This window comes from Tachypleus tridentatus, chromosome 10 (assembly GCF_004210375.1).
Source record: "Tachypleus tridentatus isolate NWPU-2018 chromosome 10, ASM421037v1, whole genome shotgun sequence".
NCBI classification, from domain to species: Eukaryota; Metazoa; Arthropoda; class Merostomata; order Xiphosura; family Limulidae; genus Tachypleus; species Tachypleus tridentatus.
In genome coordinates, this window is record NC_134834.1 from 61,485,299 (window position 1) to 61,510,432 (window position 25,134).

The 25,134-nt window shown below is 33.8% G+C and overlaps 1 protein-coding gene across 2 annotated transcripts in view; it reads right to left on the bottom strand.

Moving 5' to 3' along the window:
- The window catches only part of LOC143228086 (neurotrophin 1-like), a 44,254-nt gene extending 22,336 nt beyond the window's left edge, over positions 1-21,918 (bottom strand). Inside the window, exons 1-2 of one of the 2 annotated variants that reach the window (XR_013015182.1) lie at positions 21,362-21,918; positions 1,483-1,793 (exon numbers count right to left, since the gene is read on the bottom strand). Coding sequence is in view for 1 of the 2 variants with exons in the window: in XM_076459416.1 (XP_076315531.1) it covers positions 21,362-21,442 (81 nt within the window). In the remaining variant the exon portion in view is untranslated. Of the gene's footprint in view, positions 1-1,482; positions 1,794-21,361 lie in introns of those variants that run through there. The other variant, XM_076459416.1, reaches the window with a different exon arrangement.
- Between the last annotated feature and the right edge of the window lie 3,216 nt (positions 21,919-25,134).

A 25,134-nucleotide genomic window follows, 5' to 3' on the forward strand; every position in this document is an offset into this window, starting at 1 on the left:
AAATAAATAAATAAAAATTCAGGCCTTAAGAGATCAGAGTGTAATGTCAATGTGATTTGATGAAAAATATTGAGCATTTTTATGGAATTATTTAAAACGCAAGATATTACATTTATTTCAACGAGTGTTTCCAAAGCGGAAAAATAACTTATATTGAATTGATTAGAAATGTCTTAAATCAATTTAATGCAATGAGACATGCAGTAAAGATAAATTATAGGTTAAACAATGAAAACCAGCGAGACATGGACACTAATTGGCCTAAAATTCTTATAGAAATCAAGTCACGTGTAGCAAGGTTAAGTTGATTTTAAAGGCATGCGGTAGCTAAAAGAAATAATAAACTTTTTGCTTGTTTGTTTCTATTAGGAGAAAAGTATTTTAGTCAACAATTTTATCTTTTATAAAAATGAAATACACAAACTTGTGTAACGAGATAATAAACTAATTAAAACTCAGTTTTGAAGATCAGTGAAATTGTATTGCAATTAGTGTATGTTTCAATTGCTATTGTTTCTTATCACGAAAAAATCTTCAAAAAAGATGCTATATATGTATTGTGTCTTCTTTAAAAAAATTAATTTCAATTTTAGTATTGTAATGAGCTAATGGAGTGGGTAGGGGAGGAAGTTAGGTTGTAATCTAGTCTACGATGTTAAATTGCTACACATTTTGAGTTAAACTTGCTTTAACTTTTCATTATGTGTTTTATAATATCATTCAATAATATCTACATAAATATAATAACGAATCACGTGGTGAAAGACTTTTAAACACTTCAAATCTCTCTCATTTTCGGTTCAAACAGATATATATTTTCGTTCTGGCTGCGACTATTAGAAAATTTAAAAGTGTTGAAATGATACTGTTTTTACATTTGTTGAATTAAGTCCACTTAATTTTTGTCAACACTTGACGAAAAGTGAGAAAATTCGAGGCAAGTTTAAAAAACATTGTCAGTGTGATGATAACTCTACGTAAACAAACTCTACATACTGTCTATGAAAATTCTGGTAAATGCTTTGAACTCTAAAATTATACACTCGATTCTTTTTATGGATAAATCTCAGATAGTATATTGTGTAGCTTTGAGTTAAAATAAATGATAAATAGACTCACTTTTAACAACAGCAAAATACATTTTTGTATAATTAAGAACAAAAAATATTCAAAATTAAACAAAACAGAAAAATATAATTTTTACAAGAACTATGTTTTTGTCCTCACTAAAACAGCAAAATGTTTTGTATCTTTCATTGTAATTACAGACAAATATTTTGACATTTCAGCAGTATGTGATTCTTAATAGGATTAGCCCCCCAGTGACTCAGTGGTATGTCTGCGGACTTACAATGCTAAAATACGGGTTTCGATACCCGTGATGGGCAGACCACAGATAGTCCATTGTATAACTTTGTGCTTAATCCAAAACAACAACAACAACTAATAGGATTAAATGAAAATAATAAAAGGAACGAATAATTTCCACAACTGTTCATAAACTTTACTTCCCAGAGACAGAAAATCAACACTTTGCTTGAATGGATTTTTTTCTTTTTAAAAAAAAAAACTTTAACTTTTCTGGAACAGTGTATTTATATCAAGTTCAAATTCTTCTGTAACTTGAACACGTCCCACGTAGGTAGCGAGTACGGATTACTACCTTCACTACATACTCGCATGAAACTGCAACGCAGAATCTTCGCCGATGTCTTGCAAAGGTGTTACTGAGCATATATAGTTTCTAACGTATCCTTGGTAGAAAATGTAGCCTGTTCATAGATTATATAAGACTAGAAGGAAGAGATAGAAAGAAGAGTATAATTATCTGTAGGCATACTTGGTTGAGAATATAAATAATAAGTCGATAACAACATAACACTGTCTCCAACATCTTTAATGAAGTAAGTTGTCTGTATTAGATTGTTGTCAGCTAAGAAATATTGTAATAAAACATACGTATATCTTATGCAAATACAACGTATCTCAAGCTTTCATAGTGTATATATATATGTTTGATCTTTTGTAACTGTTGTATAAAGTTTCGTGGAATGTTTTTAATTTTTCAGCCTTAACCTTGTGAAAAAGGAGTTCCCACTGACCCCACTAAACTAATAAAAACTAACGTCGTCGGTTTTATTGATAGATTCTCAATATTATAAGTATATGTTAAGCAATTAAAAAACATACACACCAGACAGTCTATGTCAAGACTAGATATCCGATTTGTGTTAAAATTCAAACGGCCTGTGGTTATGAAAAGAACAAAAATTTCTGTTGAATTCGTTGTTTGTTTGTAGAAAACGTACTTACTGCCATGAAGCTCAGATACAAATAGCCCCGTGCGAAAGGGTTATGTCGACTTGTCGTTGGACTTCAAAAACCCATACTTAGTTAATTATCAAATGCTTTCTTATAATTAAACAGTTTTCGTTTTGTATATTCAAAGTTATTATTGTTGCCTTCGTCACTTTCCTGATCGTTACTATTCAATAGTTATACTAGAGGAAATTAAGTACAAAGCTACACAGCGGGTTATCTGTGCTTTGTCCACCACGGGTATCGAAACCCGGTTTCTAGCGTTGTAAGACCGTATGAGGGGGCTATATTTATGTAAAACTATCAACATTCTAGTTTTCATAGAAATTCCTTAGTGTAACACTGGTTAGTGATAAAAATGTAATAAAACTTTTCTTTTAGGTTAGTTACCTCGTCGTTCGAAGTAGCAAGGAGTTGTACAGGCTGATCATTTTTTGTACGTTTTTTTGGTATTCGGATTTGTATTGTTAGTTCCTTCTACATATTCACATTGTTTCAAAGTTATTTTGAGAGTGTGTGAGTAGCTTGGTTTAATATGCTTAGATCGTGCAATTTTTAGGTCCTTCTTTGAAGTACAAACTGGGCAGGATCTGGATTTGAATACTTATGAGTTTGATTGATTTTAGTTTAGCTGAGCGTGTTCTGACTTGGATATCTGTCTAAAGCTGCTTGAGCTTGATGTCTTGAGGCATATTTCTTGTCAGTGAAGGCTTATTTTATTATTGTGATATATAATTCAGATTTTAGGGCAAACATGAGAAGGAGTGTTATAATGGTCCTCCTGAACCGCGGTAGAAGTTTCTGATAAAATATGTGAACTCGCACATGTTGGCCTCAAAATGGTGGTTTTTAGGATGCAGGCTAGGCGTGTTCTGTAATCTTGTGTTCTCATGTCTCATGTGTTAAAACCAAGCATATGAATAGTTTATGCATGCAGAGAGAGGAGGAAATAGATATGAGCATAGTGTTCATTTCGATAAATTTTAAAATAGAATAATATATAATGGATCTATTGTCAATAATAAGCATAGTTTTTAGTGCTCATAATACTACAAGTAGTCTTGAAAAACTTGCGTACTAAAGGAACATAAAATATTGTTTTTATAATATTTTATGTATATATCTAATTGATCATTATTAGAACTAAGTATATGTAATTCACAGCAATACACAAACGGATAAGTATTTTATTCCTTTAACATTAAATTCTGGAGCAGGTAGTTTACGAAATTTTTACCAAAGGTATTTTGGAATCATATTTTTTTTACGTTTCCAGACTTATTATCAACGTAGATACAGGTAAGCGTAAATCAACAACATCAGGTTAACCAGTCCAGATACACACTTTCAATTCAAACGTGTTACAGGACTGATTAAGTTTTAGACATCTAATGTATAGCATAAAATTTTACACAACACGTATCGTATAATATATTATATTTAATGTGTATCATAACATATGAGTCAGAATTGGCAGAAATTTTGTATTGAAAAAAATTCCCTTTCGTGAAATTCAAACATAACATAACATATATTTTCTACTTCCTTTAGTGGTATAAATATTTCTAACATTTTTGTTTAATCTAATTTATATGCAGTTTTAGCGTAATTACATAGTACAGAAAAAACTGAAATTGTCGCGCTTTGTTACTTTGTTTATTTGTTTGTCCTGTGTTGTAGATTATGTATATTCTGTTCAAGAGGATATTGAAAGTACAATATCCATTTCTGGCCGAATCAATAAATGTAGATTATACCCAGCGTATAATGTGAGAGATAAAGGTCACAAAGTGACTCTATCAAGTGGACAAACAAATTGAGTTTATGCTTTTGAAATCCAAATGCCCTTTCTTAGTGTAATTCCTTGAGAATATTTTCAAGTAGAGGCCACATTTCGGTTTTGCAGATATTAATCCAGAGAGAATGAAAACTGTAGGAATAAACACATTGTAGTAGAATTATCGACCGTAAACCTGTGTGCGCAAATAAAGACATACGCACTACACTTCAAAAGTGTTTTTAGTTTAATAAAGATTTCATTTTGTTATGTGTTTTTGTTTTGTTCTTTCAAAACTTCTCCAACCGCGTTATTTCTCACACTAAAAAAAATCATAAAAGTTTTTAACTCCCTAAATTTCATGTTTGTTTTATTATCGTATCTCTCAGATACTTGTCAAAAAATCAGTTTTGTCTGAAAATATTATAACTTGAACAAAACTGCATCGGACACTCTTTTACCAATGAATAGTGGGATTGATCGTAACATTGTACACCCTCACGGCTGAAAGGGCAAGCATGTGTGGTGCGACCGGGATTCGAACCCGCGACCCTCAGATTACGAGTTGAACGCCTTAACACACCTGACCATGCCAGGCCATTTGAGTTAATAATGTTTACAGTTTTTCTAGTCTTGTTTCCTTACTTTTATAAGATTTCTATTGGCACGTTTCTAAATTCCCAATTTTTTATTTATCTTGTTTGCTTTTTTTGTTCTCAACTACGTGCAAAGGATTACTTGATATTGTAGCTAACTTTATGCATTGTAATGATAACGAATGTAGCTAGTAGCATAACTGATACGGCTCATGATGATTTGCTGTAGCTTTAGACTATTTGATCATAATAGTTCGAGATGTCAAATGTAGAACTACAGCTGGATATTGTCAGTGAGATTTGTTTGAGAACGTAATGAGAATTTATAGTTTCTGTGTAACTAAATTATCTATATATAATGCATAGCAATAGACAAATATATGTCTGAACTAAGACACAGCCTCCATTAAGCACCTATAAAATTTTACCAATAAAAAACAACCTTTTTAAATAAAAGACATACGTATAAAACATTGCTTCAAACCCTCATGTATTTTAAAGCAATTGTTCTACGAATGTATGTAACAAAATTTGATATTAGGTGTGTCGATTTTTTTTACCCCTTCACTTCATAGATAACATATGGGCTAACTCTCTAAAGACACCGATTGTATAGTGTACAAAGCATTGAGTATCTACATCTTCATGTAATGTTTATCTGTTACTAGCTTGTAATTCCTGTTTCACCCTGTACTTCGAGGTATAATGATGACATTGTTTTTGCTAGAATTATGATGTTTTTTGGTTTATGCAAAATATAGATGAAACGAGTAATTTTGTCAATATTTGTACGACCTCCCTAGTACCTCATATAATGTTCTACAAAAGGTTTGGATGTAATGTATCAAACCGATTTTGTAAGAGAAAACTGAGAAGACAACTGGACTGATTTGAGCAGATTTATTTTCCTTGTAAATCTAACATGCATGCTTTTGTGTAAGTTTTGTGTGTATATAGCCTTATCAATCAATAGTAAAGGTTTTAAAGTGTTGTTTTTTTCGAATCTTTGCTGTTTAAGGTGATCTTTGCCTGGATATTCGATTAGAGATTTTTCAGCAATTCTTTGCGATCTCTATTATGAACCATTATCGTGGTTCCCCATTATAACGTGCAAAATGACTCTTATAGAAGGACTTATATTTGTATAATTGTTCCTAACACATAAACACCAGTTAGTTAGTGAGCAAATTGTATGCAGTTTATTTTGAACATTAGCATAAATGTTTAATTCACAGTAATTTGTTCATTACCGAAATATGAAGATTGCATGTTCAATTTTATGTTTATAATATATATATGTAATAAAGACGCATCGCGAACAAAATTAATCCCTAAGAAAATTGTGACGACACGCATGCATTAATATTCATTGTGATTCAGAACTCATTAAACGTGTTAAAATGCTTCCTTCTATATAAATTTGTTCAATTTTGCAATCAAGCCCACGGCCAAAATAATCCAATTATGTTTTGTGGACTATTTTAATATAGCCGCGCTTCAGTTGCGAGGTTTTAAATCGCCTTTATCATTCACAGAGGTCTCGAAGAGTACCGACCCAGCTCCACATTTCCTTCTGTAACTACTCCAAGGAGTCCACACCTGTTAAGGAGCCCCTTCTTAGTACTACTTGAGTACATATGTTACGGTTGGTTCTTTTAGCTTGTGAGGTGGGGTACGAATACAGTTTCAAGTATGGCGACCACAGAATCTCCAGGAAGAGCCGGTAACGCAAAATCTGGTGCCAGGTTTTGATTTTGTGACTCTGAAAACATATATCAAGATCCTATTATGCCTGAGTAACGTTCCAGGCGGGTTTTATCCTCATTTCATGGCACCACATTGGCAGGATACATCTAGACCACAGTGAATTCACATTCACATTGAATTCTTATAGCTCCAAAAGTGTGAAAGTTTGCAGACAAAAAACAAATTTACTGACATGTCTCTGGAGCTTATGATTCGTTTATTCAGTTGAAGAGAATACTATTCAAATATTCATTCATTGAGATATATGTAAGCTCTTTAACGTTTTTGACTCATGCTTGAAAACAGCTAGGAAAACATCTTGGGAAACAACAGTGCATAAAAAACAATATAAATAACAGACAGCTGCTATATCTGGAAGTATAGCAGGACAACGTTTAGTCTCATTTGTGGATGTATCAAATATGCTTGGAATATCAATATTTAAGAAAGTTGGAGCAAGAAATATTTATATTTCTATAAGAGAAAAACTGGAAGCTGACTCTCGTATTTCCAGATAATATCGGGAAAACACACTTTCTAAAATTGCAAAGTTTTTTTCAATATCAGGTAATGTTAAAAGTTTTTTAGAAAATGAACAGTAAACTTTTGCCAACTGAAAAGTTTGTAACTTCAGTATTGTTAGAGGAATGTTCGCACTCACAACATGATCAGATTCGAGAACTTCGCACAATACTCATCAGTTTACAGCAAGTGTCTATGTATTGATGTATCATCAACGCCTTTGTTAAAAGAATGTTATCAAAAAGGTGCATTCGAAACAAATATCGCCTAGATGAGGTCTTCAGTGAATATTTAAATAAATTCAGTGATAGAAACTTTATTTTAATACTAAATTAAAACATCTTAGAAGAATAATTCCTTTTTACTGAACATAAATTTATAGACATGAGTTGCTTGTAAATAGACGAGAGGAACTACCGTGTATGTATAAGCTGCTCATTTCCAAAACTTATATATGTTATCATTTATATTTGAGATAATTAATTAATTTACAAAAAAGACCACAGAACGTAGAATGAAGAGAGCACTCTAAAATGTCACCCGATTAAAATTCGCTCTTCAGTTGGTAATACACACTATAGTCATTTGCCTATTGTCAAATATTTCAAAGTTCAAATAATGTCTTATGTCTACTCCTTATCCTTCATTTCTAATTTCACAATATATTTGTTTAAAGTTAAAGTTTTTGATATGACAATTCGTACGTCTCTTTTGAAACGTTCACCCAGTATTTAAATTTTGGAAGAAATTTCTTAGTTCTATTTGAAATTTCAATTAATACAATATTCCTGACGAACCAGATTTTTTCTAAATTACAGTGAGATATGTATTTTCACTTGAACTTATAGTTTTTGTTCACAAACATTTCATTAATCCCCGTCGAACCAAACATGCTTGCCCTTTTAGCTGTGAGAGCGTTATAATGTTACGGTCAATCCTACTATTCGTTGGTAAAAGAGTAACCCAAGAGTTGGCGGTGGGTGGTGATGACTAACTGCCTTCCCTCTAGTCTTACACTGCTAAATTAGGGAAGGCTAGTGCAGATAGCTCTTGAGTAGCTTTACGTGAAATTCAAAAAACAAACCAACAAAAATTTCATTGCTTCAGGAAGAAGAAAAAAAATTTTACGCCGTAATTTTTTCTTTTCCTTTTAAAATACAAGTTACTTTTACTTTTTTTTAAATTGATGTTATAACCAGGTTAGTTTAGATTGCGGAAAAAAAACACACTTGAATATTATGAAAATACTTATTGACGTTTGCTAAGACTGGTATAATATGCATCAGTGCATACACAGAACAGTTGAATGGTTACCAATTATCTGATAAAAATTTACAACCCAAAACTAAGTTTGGCGGGACGGTTAAGTCACTTTCTTCGCAATCTGTAAGTCACGAGTTCAAATTCCGTTACACAATATGCTTACCTTTTCAGCCATGAGGAACGTTTTAATGTCATGGTCAATCCCACGTTTCATAGGTGAGTTTGTGGTTTGTGGTTTTGACTAACTCCTTTCCCTCCAGTTTATCACACTAAAATGAGGTACGAATCGTGCAGATAGTACTTTTCGCAAACTTTCACAAACTAACAATACAAGTTAGTTTAAAGGGCTCGGTTTTATCTCTGCAGCTCTTAGTTCAGTACTGTGTGTTATCTTAGTTTTGTAACGACAGTTTTGGAACAGAAGAACGATATAAGCTTCGAGATTGGAAGTTAATAAAGTATAAAACACGCCTTTTAACAAAAACCTAAAAAAAATACTATTTGCGAGTGTGTGTTGTTTTCATTACTTGGTGAACGCCAACTTCAATATCATATTCAGCTATTATTATGCTGATATTTTCTGCTGAATGAGAGAGGTAAAATCAAGGCTTATATTTACAATATTTATAAGCATTTAATTTTTATTATTACTTGACTTAAGCCGGACGTGGCTTAACGGTTAGCGTGTTGGGACTATGAAGCTCAGAATTTATGGTTTGCATCCTGTTATCACAAAAACGCGCTCTGCATTTTGGGGCCTTTAATGCGCTATAAAAGTGACGGGGAAATCCTGTCATATTGTCTGACAAGAGTTCAAGAGTTGGAGGAAGGTACTAGCGACATGTTTAGTAGCCATGAATTAAAAAGGGTTAGCACAAATAGTGGGTCTGTGGCTTTGCGCGAATTTCACAAACGAACACAAAACGAGTTTATACGCGCTCTATGCATCTCGAGTATCTAAACACAATGTTTAGAGCGAAAAATCCTGAAGTTTACCTTTTAACCACCAGGAGACCTGATCCAGAGCAACCAGGATTTGTTGAGTGTGAGCTCGGCATGGCCAGGAGGGTTAAGGCGTTCGACTCATAATCCGAGAGTCGCGGATTCGAATCCCTGTCGCATTAAACATGCTCGCTCTTTCAGCTGTGGGGGCGTTATATGTGGTGATCAATCCCACTATTCGTTGGTAAAAGAGTAGCCCAAGAGTTGGCGGTGAGTAATGACGACTAGCTATCTTCCCTCTAATTTTACACTGCTAAATTAGGGATGGCTAGCGCAGATAGCCCTCGAGTAGCTTTGCGCGAAATTTAAAAAAACAAACAAACTTGCTGAGTGTGCACAATATTCAGCGCTTAAACTTCTGTCATTGGAAATTGGATTTTTTAATAATTTGCTATTTTCAGAATCACTTATTTAATAAAAGTTTGTAGTTCAGAAAAAAATATTTGTTTTAATAGTTACTCGTATATCAGAATTTGAAACCAAATTAAGATCTTCATTAACATGACAAAGCGATCTGTAAAATTTCGTATTTATACATTGCATAACTGTTAATAAATCAAGTATCTTTAGGAACTTTTAGATTTGTAGGATAAGTTTCGTCTTTATACACTGTATAATTGCTAACAAATCGAGGCATCTCTGGGAACTTTTAGATTTCCACATTAATTTTCGTATTTATACATTATATAACTTAAAAAATATAGGTATTTTTAAGGGCCTTTAGATTTATAGGTCGCGTTATCATGTTCATCCAAACACTGACAGAAACGTTATTATTATTGCAACTTACTATGATTCTTTATCTTGTTTATGGAGTTTTGAGTCCGTTTTACTTCACAGCATAATAATATACATTAATTCACATATATTCTTTTCAGTTTGAAGTCATCAACGAAAGTTTGTTTGTTTTGAATTTCGCACAAAGCTACTCGAGGGCTATCTGTGCTAGCCGTCCCTAATTTAGTAGTGTAAGACTAGAGGGAAGGTAGCTAGTCATCACCACCCACCGCCAACTCTTGGGCTACTCTTTTATCAACGAATAGTGGGATTGACCGAAGCATTATAATGCCACCACGGCTGAAAGGGTAAGCATGTTTGGTGTGACAGGGATTCGCACACGCGACCCTCGGATTATGAGTCGAGTGCCTTAACCATCTGGCTATGCCGAGCCAAGTTTTAAGTAACATAATGTGATTTAAATGCTGATTGGAATAACAGTCGTCACGTGATTTTAACTGAACATTTTGTCTTCAGTGTAACATTTTAAATATAATGATTCGGGCGAGTTGAATTTGTAGATTCCTCAGTAACGCATTAATTCCTTTAAATTCAAAAGTATAACAGACTATGTTTAAGTGCATTTTTTAAATTTGTAAACAATGTAACTAATGATTCAGTTGAAATAAACAGCTAAAACAAACGTCGAAAAGCTTATTGCTAATCTTGTAGAATTTTTTTCCCTTTTTCATTAGATTCTTCATTTTTATGCAAAAATTCGCTTATTTCTTAATTATTTATATTTTGCAAAATTTAGTGTAAACTGGATTATTTTCTTTCTGAAGAGGGTTTTCAGTTGTACGCCCTAATATAATGATTTTCAATGACATGACTTCGCAAAATATTTCCAAAGTGCAGAAATAATTGTATTACATAAGTTTTATAACAATTACAGCAATAATTGAAAAAGTGTGCATATTATTTTTATTTTGTGTCTTTTGATTGTAATATAGGTTCTTTTAGTTACACCATGTCTATTTGGCTTGAATCGCATCTCAAGGTTATCTTTAATGTTTAATATATATACGTATTAGTTAATTTATCCATGGGACTCATAAGGGTGATATTTTTATAGCCACTTTTTCTAGTGTACAGGGAAAATTCCCTTTTCAATTTTTACAGCACTAATAAAATATTAATATTGTAACAATTATTATTCATACTATTATGGACAGTGCGGACATACTATTTACATTGTTGTAACTAGTATGGACCGTGGAATGACAATAATAGTACGATGTTTGTATTTATCGTCGTAATTATTCTAATTGTATTAGTTTCGCGAAGTTATGAGGTTTGTGAATAGAGGATAAATTAGATACTCAGTGTATCTGTACAGCTGTGGGAATCCTTATTACCGCACTAAACTACTAAATCATACTTAGTACTAATCTTACATTATCTATATAGTAGTTTGTGCATTAGCTTCAAATGTCTATTTTTTATTTGTGGCATTTTTATTGCTTTGGTCTTCTTATTTAAAATAACGCTTTTAAATATCACTAAAGTAAAGAGAAGCAGTTGCTATACGCTATTAATTTTTTATATGTAACAATCACAAACTTTAATTATTTGTCATGAATAAAATGCTTCTCCACAAAGAACTTTATGAATAACTAAAGAGGAACATGTCAGAACTTGTATGAATTGTGCAAATCTGTTTCAGAATTGTCGGCATTCCCTTCTAGCCAAAAAAATATTTTAAAAATCGCGTTACTCTGTGAACAGGGGATCTGTCATATTAGATTTGTAGAACACTCAACAAGAAAATTCGAGTGAAACAGGCAATAGATAGTGTGAAAAGAATTCGTTGGAATTTTTCATTGATATATGTAACAGCTAGTTGATCAGAATTTAGTTATAACAAGTTGTATTAGTGATGTTCCACAGTGAAACAACAAGAAGTTATCGGATTTCCAAAACTAAAATCCGGGGCTCGAATCCATTCGATAAAGAAAGAGCAAATAGCCAATTTTGTAGCTTTGTTCTACAAAAAGAAGTATTGGTGGTACTTACATAGAATATTGACTTCAATATAACATACATTAACACTATCAAAATAAACTTCAAACATTTTCTCTTTTTCATCATCACCAATGATAGATTCCCAGTTCCAGAAAGTGTAAAAAGCGTTCCTCCTCCAATGAGCCACAAGTATAAGCCATACACATATTTTAGTCAAAAATTAAGTGTAAAAACAGAACCTTAGCATAATGAAATGTATGCTAAACACTTGACATTTAACTAAGAAAACAGCGCCACGTATATAGTAGATTGTTAAGACATATACTTGAGAACTACAAAACTGTTAGAAGTTCATATCTATGTACGGGAGTTAATTCATATGTGATAACATGAAACAAAATAATATCTTGTTTTATTTTTTCAAATGATCTATTTCTTTACGCAACGCCACTTCATCAAACAGCTGTTAATGTTTATTTTTATCTGAAGTGTTTTCAGTTAGATATCTGTTGTAGTTTTCAATTAAAAGTAATCCTTCAAATGTGCATATCGTTTTTCATTATATTTCTGTTTTGTATGTTAAGAGATGTTTGTTTTGAAAGTTGCTATTATTTTATGTAAAGTTCACTACAAATTTACTTGTAAATGTGGAGTGATTTCTAATATCCAGTTAACTTGTCATCAAACGAATCTTCCCAGTTATATACTCAACTGAAGTGAAAAAAATGTCATAAAACGTTGGAAAAAGCTGACGCCTGCCTAATCTTCAGTTGTATTGCTCAGTAATGTTTGGCATTATCTTTTTCACTATTCTTCTTAGAGGAATTACTCTTTAATCACTCCCAACAAACACTATCCATAAGGAACGTTTAACATTGCACTTTGTACTGTCATAAAATCAATCAACCTTGAACATAACACGAGAAGAGTCGCACTCTGTAGGCTACAACACTGCATAACATATGAACTTCGAAAGCAGAAAATGACAGTATTTGTTACTCTTAATTTTGGTTTTATATACTGTTGAAACAAATTGCAAAACATGTCAATTACGATTGAAATAAGTTATAAAAGTGTGAAGTAATAAGAATAAACAGAACTACTTAGAATGCTATGAATGTCTATATACTATCTTCACCATATGAAAATAAAAAGCACATGAAAAATGATTTTACTCGTATCGATATAAATCATTGTTTACGAATTTTTCTTAATAAAAAAAAGGAAAATATGCACCACTATCAAGGAAAAATTGAAATTGTTTATTTCCTGATATTATACTTTCTTTATAGAGATAGTGTAGTCATCAGAATAAAGAAAGTATACCTGTATCTTCAAAACGGCCCGTATAGGTATTAAAATAAAGTAGAGAGCAACGTTTCGATCTTCTTCGATCATCTTCAGATTAAGCTCAAGAAGGTCGAAACTTTGTTATCTACTTTATTTTAGAGCCGTCTAGAGAATACATTTTTATTTGAAGTGGGTTTCTCGTCATCGCGAAATAAAGTATAGGGCTAAAGAAAAATGTATTTCTTAACACTTAAATATGAAAACGTGTGTACGAATTTTATTAATGCTTTAAAAGTCACAGAATTCCTGTAGCTTATTGCAGTAATCCATTGACTTACGTATAAATAAATATAGGGTTTACAGCGTCTCGTCCTTATTATCATTTATACAACTGTAACTAGGTACAACTAGGAACTGAGAGAAGCCTGGACAGTTGAATAATGTTAGGCCTAATTGTTATTTGATCCGTTTGTAATTTTTGAATACTTTCCGCGAGTATACATCGTTCAAATGATGATCATTTGGCCGAAATGTTGACGATATACAAATATTTTAATTACTTCTCTACATTTTCAGAATTTTATCACAGAGAAACTGCCTTTGTTATTCGTGTTATAATAAATTTAGCCTTACTGAATAGATTGCTCCCTTAGCTTACTCAGTGAATACCTTGTCTCTTTTAAACATTTAGTGTAATAACTATTTCAGTTGGTTGATGAAAATATTTTAATGTAAGCAGTAGTTCTTTTTATACCGTTGATAAGGAAAGAGAGTAGCAAAACGAACTTTATTTCTGTACAAACCCAATTTATCAAAATATTATCTTTTATTATAATATAAAATATTTTCTATTAACTTTCTGTTTACGGTTTGTAATTTTGTATGTTTATCCAGCTAACTTTTCCAACATCTCTGGTGTTATCAGGGAAAAATTGACAAGTGGACTTGGAGTAGCTCTGAGGTGTCTTCATATATGTGGCGTAAACTCTTTACAAAGGTAGGTAGTACAAAGCCTCCGGAATGCTACCCAAAGCATGATGGATATCCATGTGTAGGCTTCCCGGGTGGATGAGGTCGAATCTGACATGGAATTTTTGTATCTATGATCACGATCTGGATTCTTGGGGTGCAATTGTTGAAACTCTGCTCATATTCATATTCGCACAGGTTTAAACCTGGAACACCTACTAGGATACCACAGATAGGTGTCCTAATTGTTTGTTTTGGGGGAGATACAGATCTCCTCCTGGTGTAAGTATAAACGAAAATGGAAAAGCTTGGTTGGTAAATCTGGATCTCTTTGAAATACGAAGAACTACTTTAACCCGCAGTAGAGCACAGATATTTAATGCCGGTTACAAGGAAGTTATCAAAACATTGCATTATTGCATCGTAGCTAAACTTGCAAAAGATGTAGAAGGGACAAACGTATTATACTGAATGATTCCAGTACATTTAGCTGGATGTATTTATTTTACCCGAGACATGTAATACACATGTAGTATCATAATTACCATATAAGTTACATGAAAATCTTTTAATACAAGCAGTTTTTTTTTGTTGTTTTTTTATACCGTTGGTAAGGAAAGACAGTAACAAAACGAAGTTTATTTCTGTACAATCACAATTTATCAAAATAATATTCTTTATTGTAATAGAAATCACTCTTTTAAATTTCTGTTTACCGTTTGTAATTTTCTATGTTTGTTCAACTAACCTCTCCCACAGGTCTGTATGTGCATTAGGTAGTGGATAATAGCTGTTTAAAAAAATCTATATTTTAGTAATTTTCTACCATCAATTATCTTACCAAATTAACTGTAACATTTAGGGAAATTATGTGATGCAGCGAAACCTTTTTTTCAGAATGTTTGTTTGTAGTTACACACAAAGCTATACAATTTGTGTATTTCTCATCACGGGTATCGATACCCTGTTTCTAGGGTTGTCAGTCCACAGACATTCCGCTGTGCCATCGGAGAACGTTTTCAAAAAGAAAGACAAAATCAGCTTTACGGTAGCTTATAAAGAGAAAAATCGCATTTCGATACCCACGATGATGAAAATACAGATAGATTTTTCTGTAGTTTTAAGCTTAACGATAACATGACATATTTTAGCCCCCTCTCTAGTGGTTCTACGATAAAACTTACAATGCTAAACAAAATTCAGATTTAGAAACCTATAATGGATAAGACACAGACAGTTTATTTGTGCACTTTGCGCTCAACAACTACAAAGTCCAAGAGCAAATCAAAATTTAATTGTATTATTACAAACTATTGCATTATTTTTGCGATACTATTAATCCCAATACTTCAATGCTGTACCAGCTTTTGATATTTAGAACCGCAATACAAATTATTTGAAAAAGAAAGAAAGGGATTTTAAGAAAAACATAATGCGGAGAAAATTATATTTCCTAGTCTTATCGACGTGAGTATCTTTGAATGGTGAAAGCACTGAATTTTAAATCTGAAGTCATATGGTATTTTAATAGGATTGTAGCTGCTTATTGATTTATATACGCCTTTTTATTAAAAGTACCTGGAATCTTGTTAAGCAGCCATAATGACATTAAGATTGCTTCACTAAACATAAAATGACTAATCCGCTTCCTTTTATACTGTTATATGTGATAAATGGAAATTTTTAGATTCCCAATTTCTCTACTAAACAAAATAAAGGTTTTGAAGACCACATCTTAATGGAACATTCTACTTGCAACACCTAACTCACTTTCGTTTTAATAACATTTTTAAGTTCTAAGAACCACTTTCGCCAATCCAGGTCCCCTGCTGGTACAGCGGTAAATCTACAAATTTACAGCGCTAAATTCATGGAATTCAATTCCTCTAGGTGGACTCAGCAGAGAGGCCAATATGGTTTTGCTATAAGAAAACACACGCACAAACGCCAGCTCAATAGTACAATTGTCTAAAAATCGGGACTTGATGTTCGCATTAGTTTCATGTGCAGCTCAAACACAAAATAAAATTGGAAGTGTTTTCGACATCAAAAATGGATATGTTGAAAGATGATAGAGAATGTTATTTTTTAAATTAAATGTTGTTTACTTGTTTTAAATATATATTTTTAATTATATATCCTTGGTTATGTACTGCAGATTAAGGAAAACCCATTGAAATGTACATGATTCATAGCTGTAGCTAGTCATCTTAATTTTATAATTCCGTTTATTAACCTCTCATAACCTGAATAATATTACAAGATTATTATACATATTTCAGCCCAGCAAGGTCAAATGGTTAGAATACCCGAGTCGCAATCGAAGAATCACGGTTTCTAATACATATACCATCAGACGTGCTTGCCCTTTCAGACTTGGTATCGTTATAATGGGACGAGCAATCCCACTATGCAATATTAGTGGGTGGTGATGACTTGCTGCCTTACCTCTAGTCTTTCACTGCTAAATTAGGGACGGCTAGCTCAGATATATCTAATGTAGCTTTGCGCGAAATGCGAAACAAACCAAATTAAACTTGTCTGGAGTTGATTGAAATTGTTTCAAGGTCAGCTTCTGATACAATAATACTTTTGTTTGGTTTTCCAACTTTACTTACTTGTATGGATACCGAAATATTATTCCTAAAAGATCAAATAATATCATGATATATTGCACAAGCAGCATTGTTTAATTTTAATCGAAAAGACTCCACATCTTTTAATATGTTATTTATATTATTATGATGCACAATGGTTTTTGTTTACGACGAGTTATTTGTGGATTGAGAATTTGTGGGATACTACATCAAAATAACACTACGTAAAACGTTATGCTGGCAAGTGATCTGTTGATTGACAGTTTGTGTGATACTACATCACAATAATCTAATCTATAAAGCTACGTTTGGGTCAATTAGTTCACACCTTTAATACATCTGTTCCTTATAAGTTTCCACATTTCTTGATCAATCAACACCAAACTTGAAACAGAGATATAGAATGACTTGAAGAAATTAATGAAGGGGATGGAGTTAGACTCCTATCTTCTATATAAATAAACGTCAGTATATTTGTGTATCAGTTTGACACAGTGGAATAGGAAAACATGAAGAAGATCATAAGGGGGGTGGGAACTCTGTCTGATTTCGGAAAACTACGATATCACCACAACTTGATATAGTTATACATAATGACATGAGAAAGGTCATGAGGGGCTTAACCCCCATCTAATTTCATATTGTTGGATCTCTTAAAACAATATGTTTTCCTAAATTAACAATATTGTTACCTTTATGCGTTTTATTGCATTTTTAATATTTATTATGTTAAGAAGAAATTGTGACAATTGGTTATCCTTTGTTACAAACGAGCTTGTTTCAGTTGTACTTTAAAATGCCTTTTGTTTGTGACTCGTAACATTAAATTACAGCACCACTTGTAGTTTGTTTTTTTTAATATTTCTTTTGCATGTCAAACATTACGGGTTTTTACGCGATTGAAACATAATAACATCTTGATCACACACCTTGCTCGACATACACCATTGGCGAGGAGGTCTTTCACTTGGTACCAGTGCCCGTTAGAAGGTAATGCAACAGAAAACCTTTCGGACGAAACGCAGTTTAAATTAATCATTTACAACTCATTTGTTGTAGTACATAATATCTTTAGTCAATGAAGTGTGATAGTTTGTCTTCTTGCTATTTATCGGTCATCGTTGGTTATAAGATGTTCACTTGCATATCTTGAAAGCCAACTGACTGGCCTGGCATGGCCAGGTAGTTAAGGCACTCGACTCGTAATCTGAAGGTCACTGATCCGAATCCCCGTCACATCAAACATGCTTGCCCTCCCAGCCGTGGGGGCGTTATAATGTGACGGTCAATCCCACTTTTCGTTGGTAAAAGAGTAGCCCAAGAGTTGGCAGTGGGTGGTGATGACTAGCTGCCTTCCCTCTAGTCTTACACTACAAGATTAGGGACGGTTAGCGAGGATACCTCTCGTGTAGCTTTGCGCGAAATTAAAAACAAACAAACAAGCCAACTGAATTAGTACCATTGGTTCAGTATACAACAACACTTTCTTTGAAGATTGTGAGCCGCTAACTCCGATATAACAACTATTACAGTCAAAGACAGAAGTTAAGTCAGCATAGTCGTGTAGGAGTACACACACACAATCATATTTCATTTTCTGTTTATGAAAAAAAAGAAAGATATTTAAAAATCTAATAAGTTGGCAAAACTTTCCTTGGTTATCATATCTTATCAAAAAAATCGTTTTGTTTTATTTCGCCCAAAGCTACACCAGGGCTATCTGCGCTAGCTGTCTCTAATTTAACAGTGAAAGACCAGAAGGAAGGCACCACCCACCGGCAACTATAAAGCTACTTTTTACCAACGAATAGTGGGATTGACCGTTATATTATAAGCCTCCACAGCTAAAAGGGTGAGCATGTTGTGTAAGGGTGATTCGAATCCTGACCCTCAGATCAGGAGTCAAGCGCTTTATTTACTTGGCCATTCCGGGCCATTTAAAAGTTGTTGTATATCGAATACCAAGAAAAGAAAATAGCTATTTGTGTTTCATAGAGGCATGTAATTAACGTGCGTTTTTGTGCTTTTGGACTGAAAGAAAAAGTTAAAATTTAGTAATGAGCAGATTATTTAGCTCCTACAGTAAATTGAAAAAGGAATTGGTTCCTCTTCTGTAATATTATAGTCTGAAACCCCTTCTATATTCTGTGAAAGTAAGAAATCCACAGTTATTTCTTTACATAGACTTTACAACTTGTAGTCTGTTGGATTGTGCATTTGGTTAGTTTCCTTGTTTGATTAGGTTATATGTTTGCCACAATCCTATTGAAAAGCCAACCGGGTATAATATTCTCTACTTATGAACTGATAGGCTAAAGAAGAGACAGCTGTCAATAACACTCACTGCAAACTTCTAGGGTACTCTTGTATGACAAAATAGTGGGATTTGGTTGTCGCCTCCTACGTTAATACACCCACTGCCTCAAAGCGCGGAGTGTGTTTGAATGGCAATAAGACACGAACCATCAAACCTCGGATTAATAGTCTGACCACATTAACCATTTATCTATTCCATGATTACGTGCAGTGAGTAAAAATAAATTCCAGCCCAGTTTACAAAATAGGAACTTACCCCGTATCAAGTGCATATTAACAAAATACGGTAAAACCTGTCTAATCCAGAAAATGCATAACGAGAAAACATGTACAAACCAGAAATATCACAATGTTGCAGCATTATTTTAAGATTTCTCTTGTAAAAGGCCATCTGTACGCTGGAACCTGGATAACGCAAAAGGAAAACAATCTTTTACCTAGCTCATATATCAACAAGTGGGATTAGAATAAGGCGGGAAATGTTTAATTAAAAATTATTTAAATATTAATAAATTTTTAGATATTTTATTACAGTAAGTACTGGTTAAATATATTCTGTTCTTTTTAATGCCGTCATTATTTCAGAGGTTTATTCGAAACAACGATTGATTGTACTTTTGGTCGCATTTGCTGAGGGAAAAAACTAGAGAAACCATGGGTGAAAGGTAAAAATGAAAATTCTTGCAGTTTCAAAAATTAAGAATAAAATTTCTGTGGAATGGAAAGCGAATAATAATAAAACGTAAATGACAAGTGCTATATTCGAGGAATTTTGGAACAAATTAAACAAAAGAATAGAACAAGATAATAGGAATATTATATTTTTCTTAGATAATACAAGTCACCCAAAAGTGACTTTTTTTAACTTTCAAATGTTGGTATAGTCAATATCAGTTCTACAGCCACTAGACAATGGAATTATACAGCGCATAAAACTGAAGAACAGAAAATTGATGTTTCAGTATATTATTGCAAACATGGACGCCTGCAAGAGATCATCTAAAATGACCATGAAAATTAACGTGTTAGATGCAGTTTCATTTTTAAGTCATGTAATCAAATGTGTAAAAGATCAATGCGTAATATAGTGCTTTGGATTTATTCTTGATAATGGCGGAGATTGTGGAAAAGTTGTTTGTTACTTTGTTTTTTTTTTAATTTCGCGCAAAGCTACACAATGGCTATCTGCGCTAGCCGTTCCTAATTTAGCAGTGTAAGACTAGAGGGAAGGCAGCTAGTCATCACCACCCACCGCCAACTCTTGGACTACTCTTTTGCTAAAGAATAGTGGAATCAGCTGTAACATTATAACGCCCCCACGGCTGAAAGGGCGAAAATGTTTGGTGCGACTGGGATTCGAAACAACGACCCTCGGATTACGAGTCGAACGCCTTAACCCACCTGGCCATTTCGGGCCAAGTTATTTGCTGTGACAATTCTAGTGATATCTAAACTCTGATTGAGAAGATTGATGCAGATCATTCTGTGAACGCGGAAAGTTTTGTGAATGTTGACAAGAATGTTTTAACAGAAATTGATTTAAAATATATAACAGAATCGCAAGATGGTAACAGTGTGATAGATTCAAAAGATGAACAAAATGGAAAGGATAGTAAGTAAATAGAAATTCCTACTTCATCGCAAGTATCAAGTTATGTTAACGCTATCAAATTGCATGCAGAAATGAAAGGGCAATGCAAAGGCCGTAGAATTGGGGTTCTCTTTCATCCACATGAGAAAGCCCATTGAAAAAAACGGAACAATTGAAATTAGACACTTTTTCTTCACATAAATTTGATTAAGATTTTGTGTACTTATGCATATTTTGAATGTCTATTTTTGTTCTTATTCAAAAAAAATATAACAAACAATATAATAACTTTATTCACAAACGTCTTACTTACCTTGAATCAAACAAGTATAACGTTCCGCTCAAACATTTATATATAATTAAGTAAATGCATGTTCACTAAGCCGGACATTTTATTCGATCCCTGCGATTCTGCCTTAAACAGGTTTTACTGTATAATGACTGGGAATGGTAAGCTTATAACGATTCTATACTTTTTAAGCTTAATAAAATGAGTAGCGATAAGTTAATTTTATATATTTACACTAATAAATACGATTTTTTTCAAATACTCGATATTTTCAACATGCTTAACTTGGGTGTGTTTTTAACTGTTTTCTCATTAATACATACTTTAAGTGAAAATATTTACCTTTAAAATGGTGTTCCTTCCCATGGATCCTAAGCGGACTAAGAATACAAACTCCGATTGAGGTTCTGGTTCAGCAACCATGCAAACCTATTATTACACTTCCGTCATCCTATCGTACCTGGGTGACCTTTGGAGCTCGTTTTAATCCAACTTGACTTTCTTAGAGAGATGGGCCATATAAATAACGATGCTCTAACGACACCATGAATCAACCTGCTAAGTTTAGTTCTGCTACACCCGAAAATGTTAGAAGAATTCTCGAACAAACAAATTCACAAAAAAGAACGTGAAATAGAATAGAATATTTTGAAACTGTACGGTTAATTATAATTCTGATCTAAGCCAACTATCATGAGAACATTGAAAACTCAGACTACATGCTACTCAATACAATTTGGAATAACTGGAATAGAGGTGAATGTATGTAAGCCATAAATAAAACTACTCTGTTGGTTCAAATCAATATATGATTTGTTGTTATCGAGTAGAAACGAAGTGTAGTAATTTATTCGGATAACAAGTTGCAGATTCATTATGAATCCCATCACACTCAAACCTTTCTCCCCTTCTCTATTGTTATTTAACACAATCCTGTAACCTGGAATATCGCCACAAACAGACTGTGTAGTTTAGCACACACACACGTAAATACATATATTTTAGGTTATCAAAGAGAGGAGCAAAGACACTCGTGAGAAGAAGGATTGGACTTCTTTTCATCGTCTACCATACTGAACGTAGTTGTAGTATAACTAATTGAGGTAAAACTAAACAGCCGTAAATTTTACATTTCTTTTTCACTTATCACCCCTTCCATTTTTATTATCCCCAATAAAAAGTGTCTGCAAGAAATTGCTCCTCATAACTCCCATTATTAATTTATTTGCTATTTTATTCATTGCTAATTCCCTTTTTATCGCTTCCGCCAGTCCAAAAATGTATACGAGAAGCTGCTCCTCGTACCCCACTTGGGTACAATTCTCGTCTTTAATTGATGTAGGGCCCGGCATGACCAAGCGTGTTAAGGCGTGCGACTCGAAATCTGAGGGTCGGGGGTTCGCATCCCCGTCGCACCAAACATGCTCGTTCTTTCAGCCGTGGGGACGTTATAATGTGACAGTCAATCCCACTGTTCGTTGGTAAAAGAGTAGCCCAAGAGTTGGCAGTGGGTGGTGATGACTAGCTGCCTTCCCTCTAGTCTTACACTGCTAAATTAGGGACGGCTAGCACAGATAGCCCTCGAGTAGCTTTGTGCGAAATTCAAAAAAACAAACAATAGTTGATGTAGTGTATGAATAGTTATAAGGTACAAGTACCATTTACATTACGTTCAAGCTACAATCGTCAAGTTAGAGATGAGAAACAAACACTTTGACAAAAACCTACCGTGAACCAATAATATTGCTTTTAGTGAAATGAATTAATATTTAAAGCGTCAAGCTGTGGTTATACCAGTCAACAAGTTCTTCACGATACCATTGAGACAGTTAATCACTTTATTTGTTAAAAGTGGTCATATATTAGGTAACATGTGCTGATTAGTGGTTTCCTTCTTCTGATCAGCTGTTCTAAACCACAGGAATTACTGTAGCTGAAACTGATCTGATTGTTTAGTCCATGTATCAAATAAAACAGGGGTCACCAAACTTTTTTCACAGGGGACTAGATTACTTTGGGAATGAGAAGCGCGGGCCACATAATCATTATGTTCAATACTAGAACTAAAGCTCTCTGTAAAAGACTTAACACTGAGTTTAGGATGCCACATTAGCCATGTGGGAGTAGCATGCAATACACACATATAATAAAAAACAAACAGAAATATAACCAACATTTTTATCTACCAAAAGGTTATCAAAGAAGGTGACTTTAGCAAAAACAATTGTCACATCGAACATAGTGAGTACATATCTGAATTTCACTAAGCCGCACAAAAGTTAGTGAGATTTATGAAATTGGCGCTTGGCTTTCAAAATATCTTCAATGTTCGGTTTTGAATTGCTGCATCCAATCATTAGAATCGCTTTCAAATGTTTATCAGTCAACCTTGATCAATGTACCGACTTCACATACTTCATTTTTGAAAATGAAGCAGACACGAACTGTTTCAGCTTTGGAAAATTATCTTCAGGTATGCAGCTGTAAAATTAAATAAGTTGCCCCTCTCTGTGTTTTGCTTTCAACAAGTCATTTCCTTACAAATCGATGACCTCCAGCTGAAGTTCCACTGGGGCACGCCATCAATGACACAATCAAAATGATTCTGAAAAAGGAGAATGTCACTTTTGATTCTTTCGAGATCCGAAAATCTCTCTAAAAATGCTTATTTAAATCGCCAATAATCTTTTTCTGAAACTCCCGGTTGACATCTTCTGTGATTCCAGCATGAAACTCATTAAAACACTGAAAATGAGAGAGGTTTCCTCCTTCCAAATGTGCTTCAAACAATGACAGCTTTCTCCGAAATCCTTTAATGATTCTATAGAGATCACAGACAAGGTTATTCTTCCCCTGAAGTTTCAAGTTCAATTCATTCATGTGGGATGGGGTGTCAACCAAAATGACAACTTTGACAACCAGGTTGGATCTAACAGAAGTGGATTGGCCCTATATTTCTCAATAATAAATATATCTATTTTTCTTCTCAGCTTATAAAAACGAGACAAGACTTCACCGCAGCTGAGCCACCTCACCTCTGTGCGATAAGGCAAGTCACAGAAATCCGAATCAATTTCTTCAAGAAACGCCTTGAACTGGCGATGATTAAGTGCATGACCCCGAGTGAAGTTCACTGCAGAAATTACGGGTTTCAGTACGCAAGAAATATCTAAGTCTTTTCCACAGAGTGTTTGCTGATGTATGCTGCAGTGTATGAACAGAGCGCTTGGGAGTTGAAGATCTTCCAACTGTTTCCTGATCAGCCCCACCAGATCTTTTTTCACTCAAGCCATATTTGTTTCCTCCATTAACTGTCACACCTCTAAGCTGATTCCACTGAAGGTTATAGTCTTGCAAAGTTTTATGCACTTCCGTGAAAATGTCTTCTCCAGTTGTTCTTCCGTGCATGCTGCAAACTGATTCCAACTCTTCCGTGATCTGAAAGTCCAAATTAACTCCACGAATGAACACGAGAAGTTGTGACGTACTCGAGAGATCAGTAGACTCATCCAGTGCTAGAGAATACCATAGGAAGTTTCTAGCTTTTTGGCGTATCTGTAATGCGATGTTCTTTCCAAGTTCTTCTGCTCTCCGTACAACTGAAGTTGCTGAAAGGCTGATACTTTCAAAGAAAGTGGCTTTTTCAGGACACAGCTCATTTGCTGCTTCCATCCTCCACTCTTTGATGAAGTTGCCGTCAGTAAAAGGTTTTCCTCGCTCTGCCATCCTATGCACTGTTTTGTAACTTGTACGAGTGATAGATTCATTTTCAGCAAACTTTCTCGTGAAGAGATTTTTTTGAGATTCAAAATCACGTTTCATGGATTCAAATTTCTCAGAATGGAACTTTCCTGAAAATTTCAAATATGTTGATAGATGTTTTGTTTCATAGTGACGCCGACGATTGTACTCTTTCAAAACGGCAACACTTTCGGTGCGTATCACACAAGTAGCTTTCTGTTTTTTTGTTTCTACAAAGAAGTACTTTTCTCCCCATTCTTCATTGAAAGCACGACACTCAGAGTCCACTTTTCTTCTTTTAAAAGCAACCATAACGATGGGTGAAAAATACAAAACAGGTTCTGAAAATGAAAAACACAGTAAGCTGTGAGAAA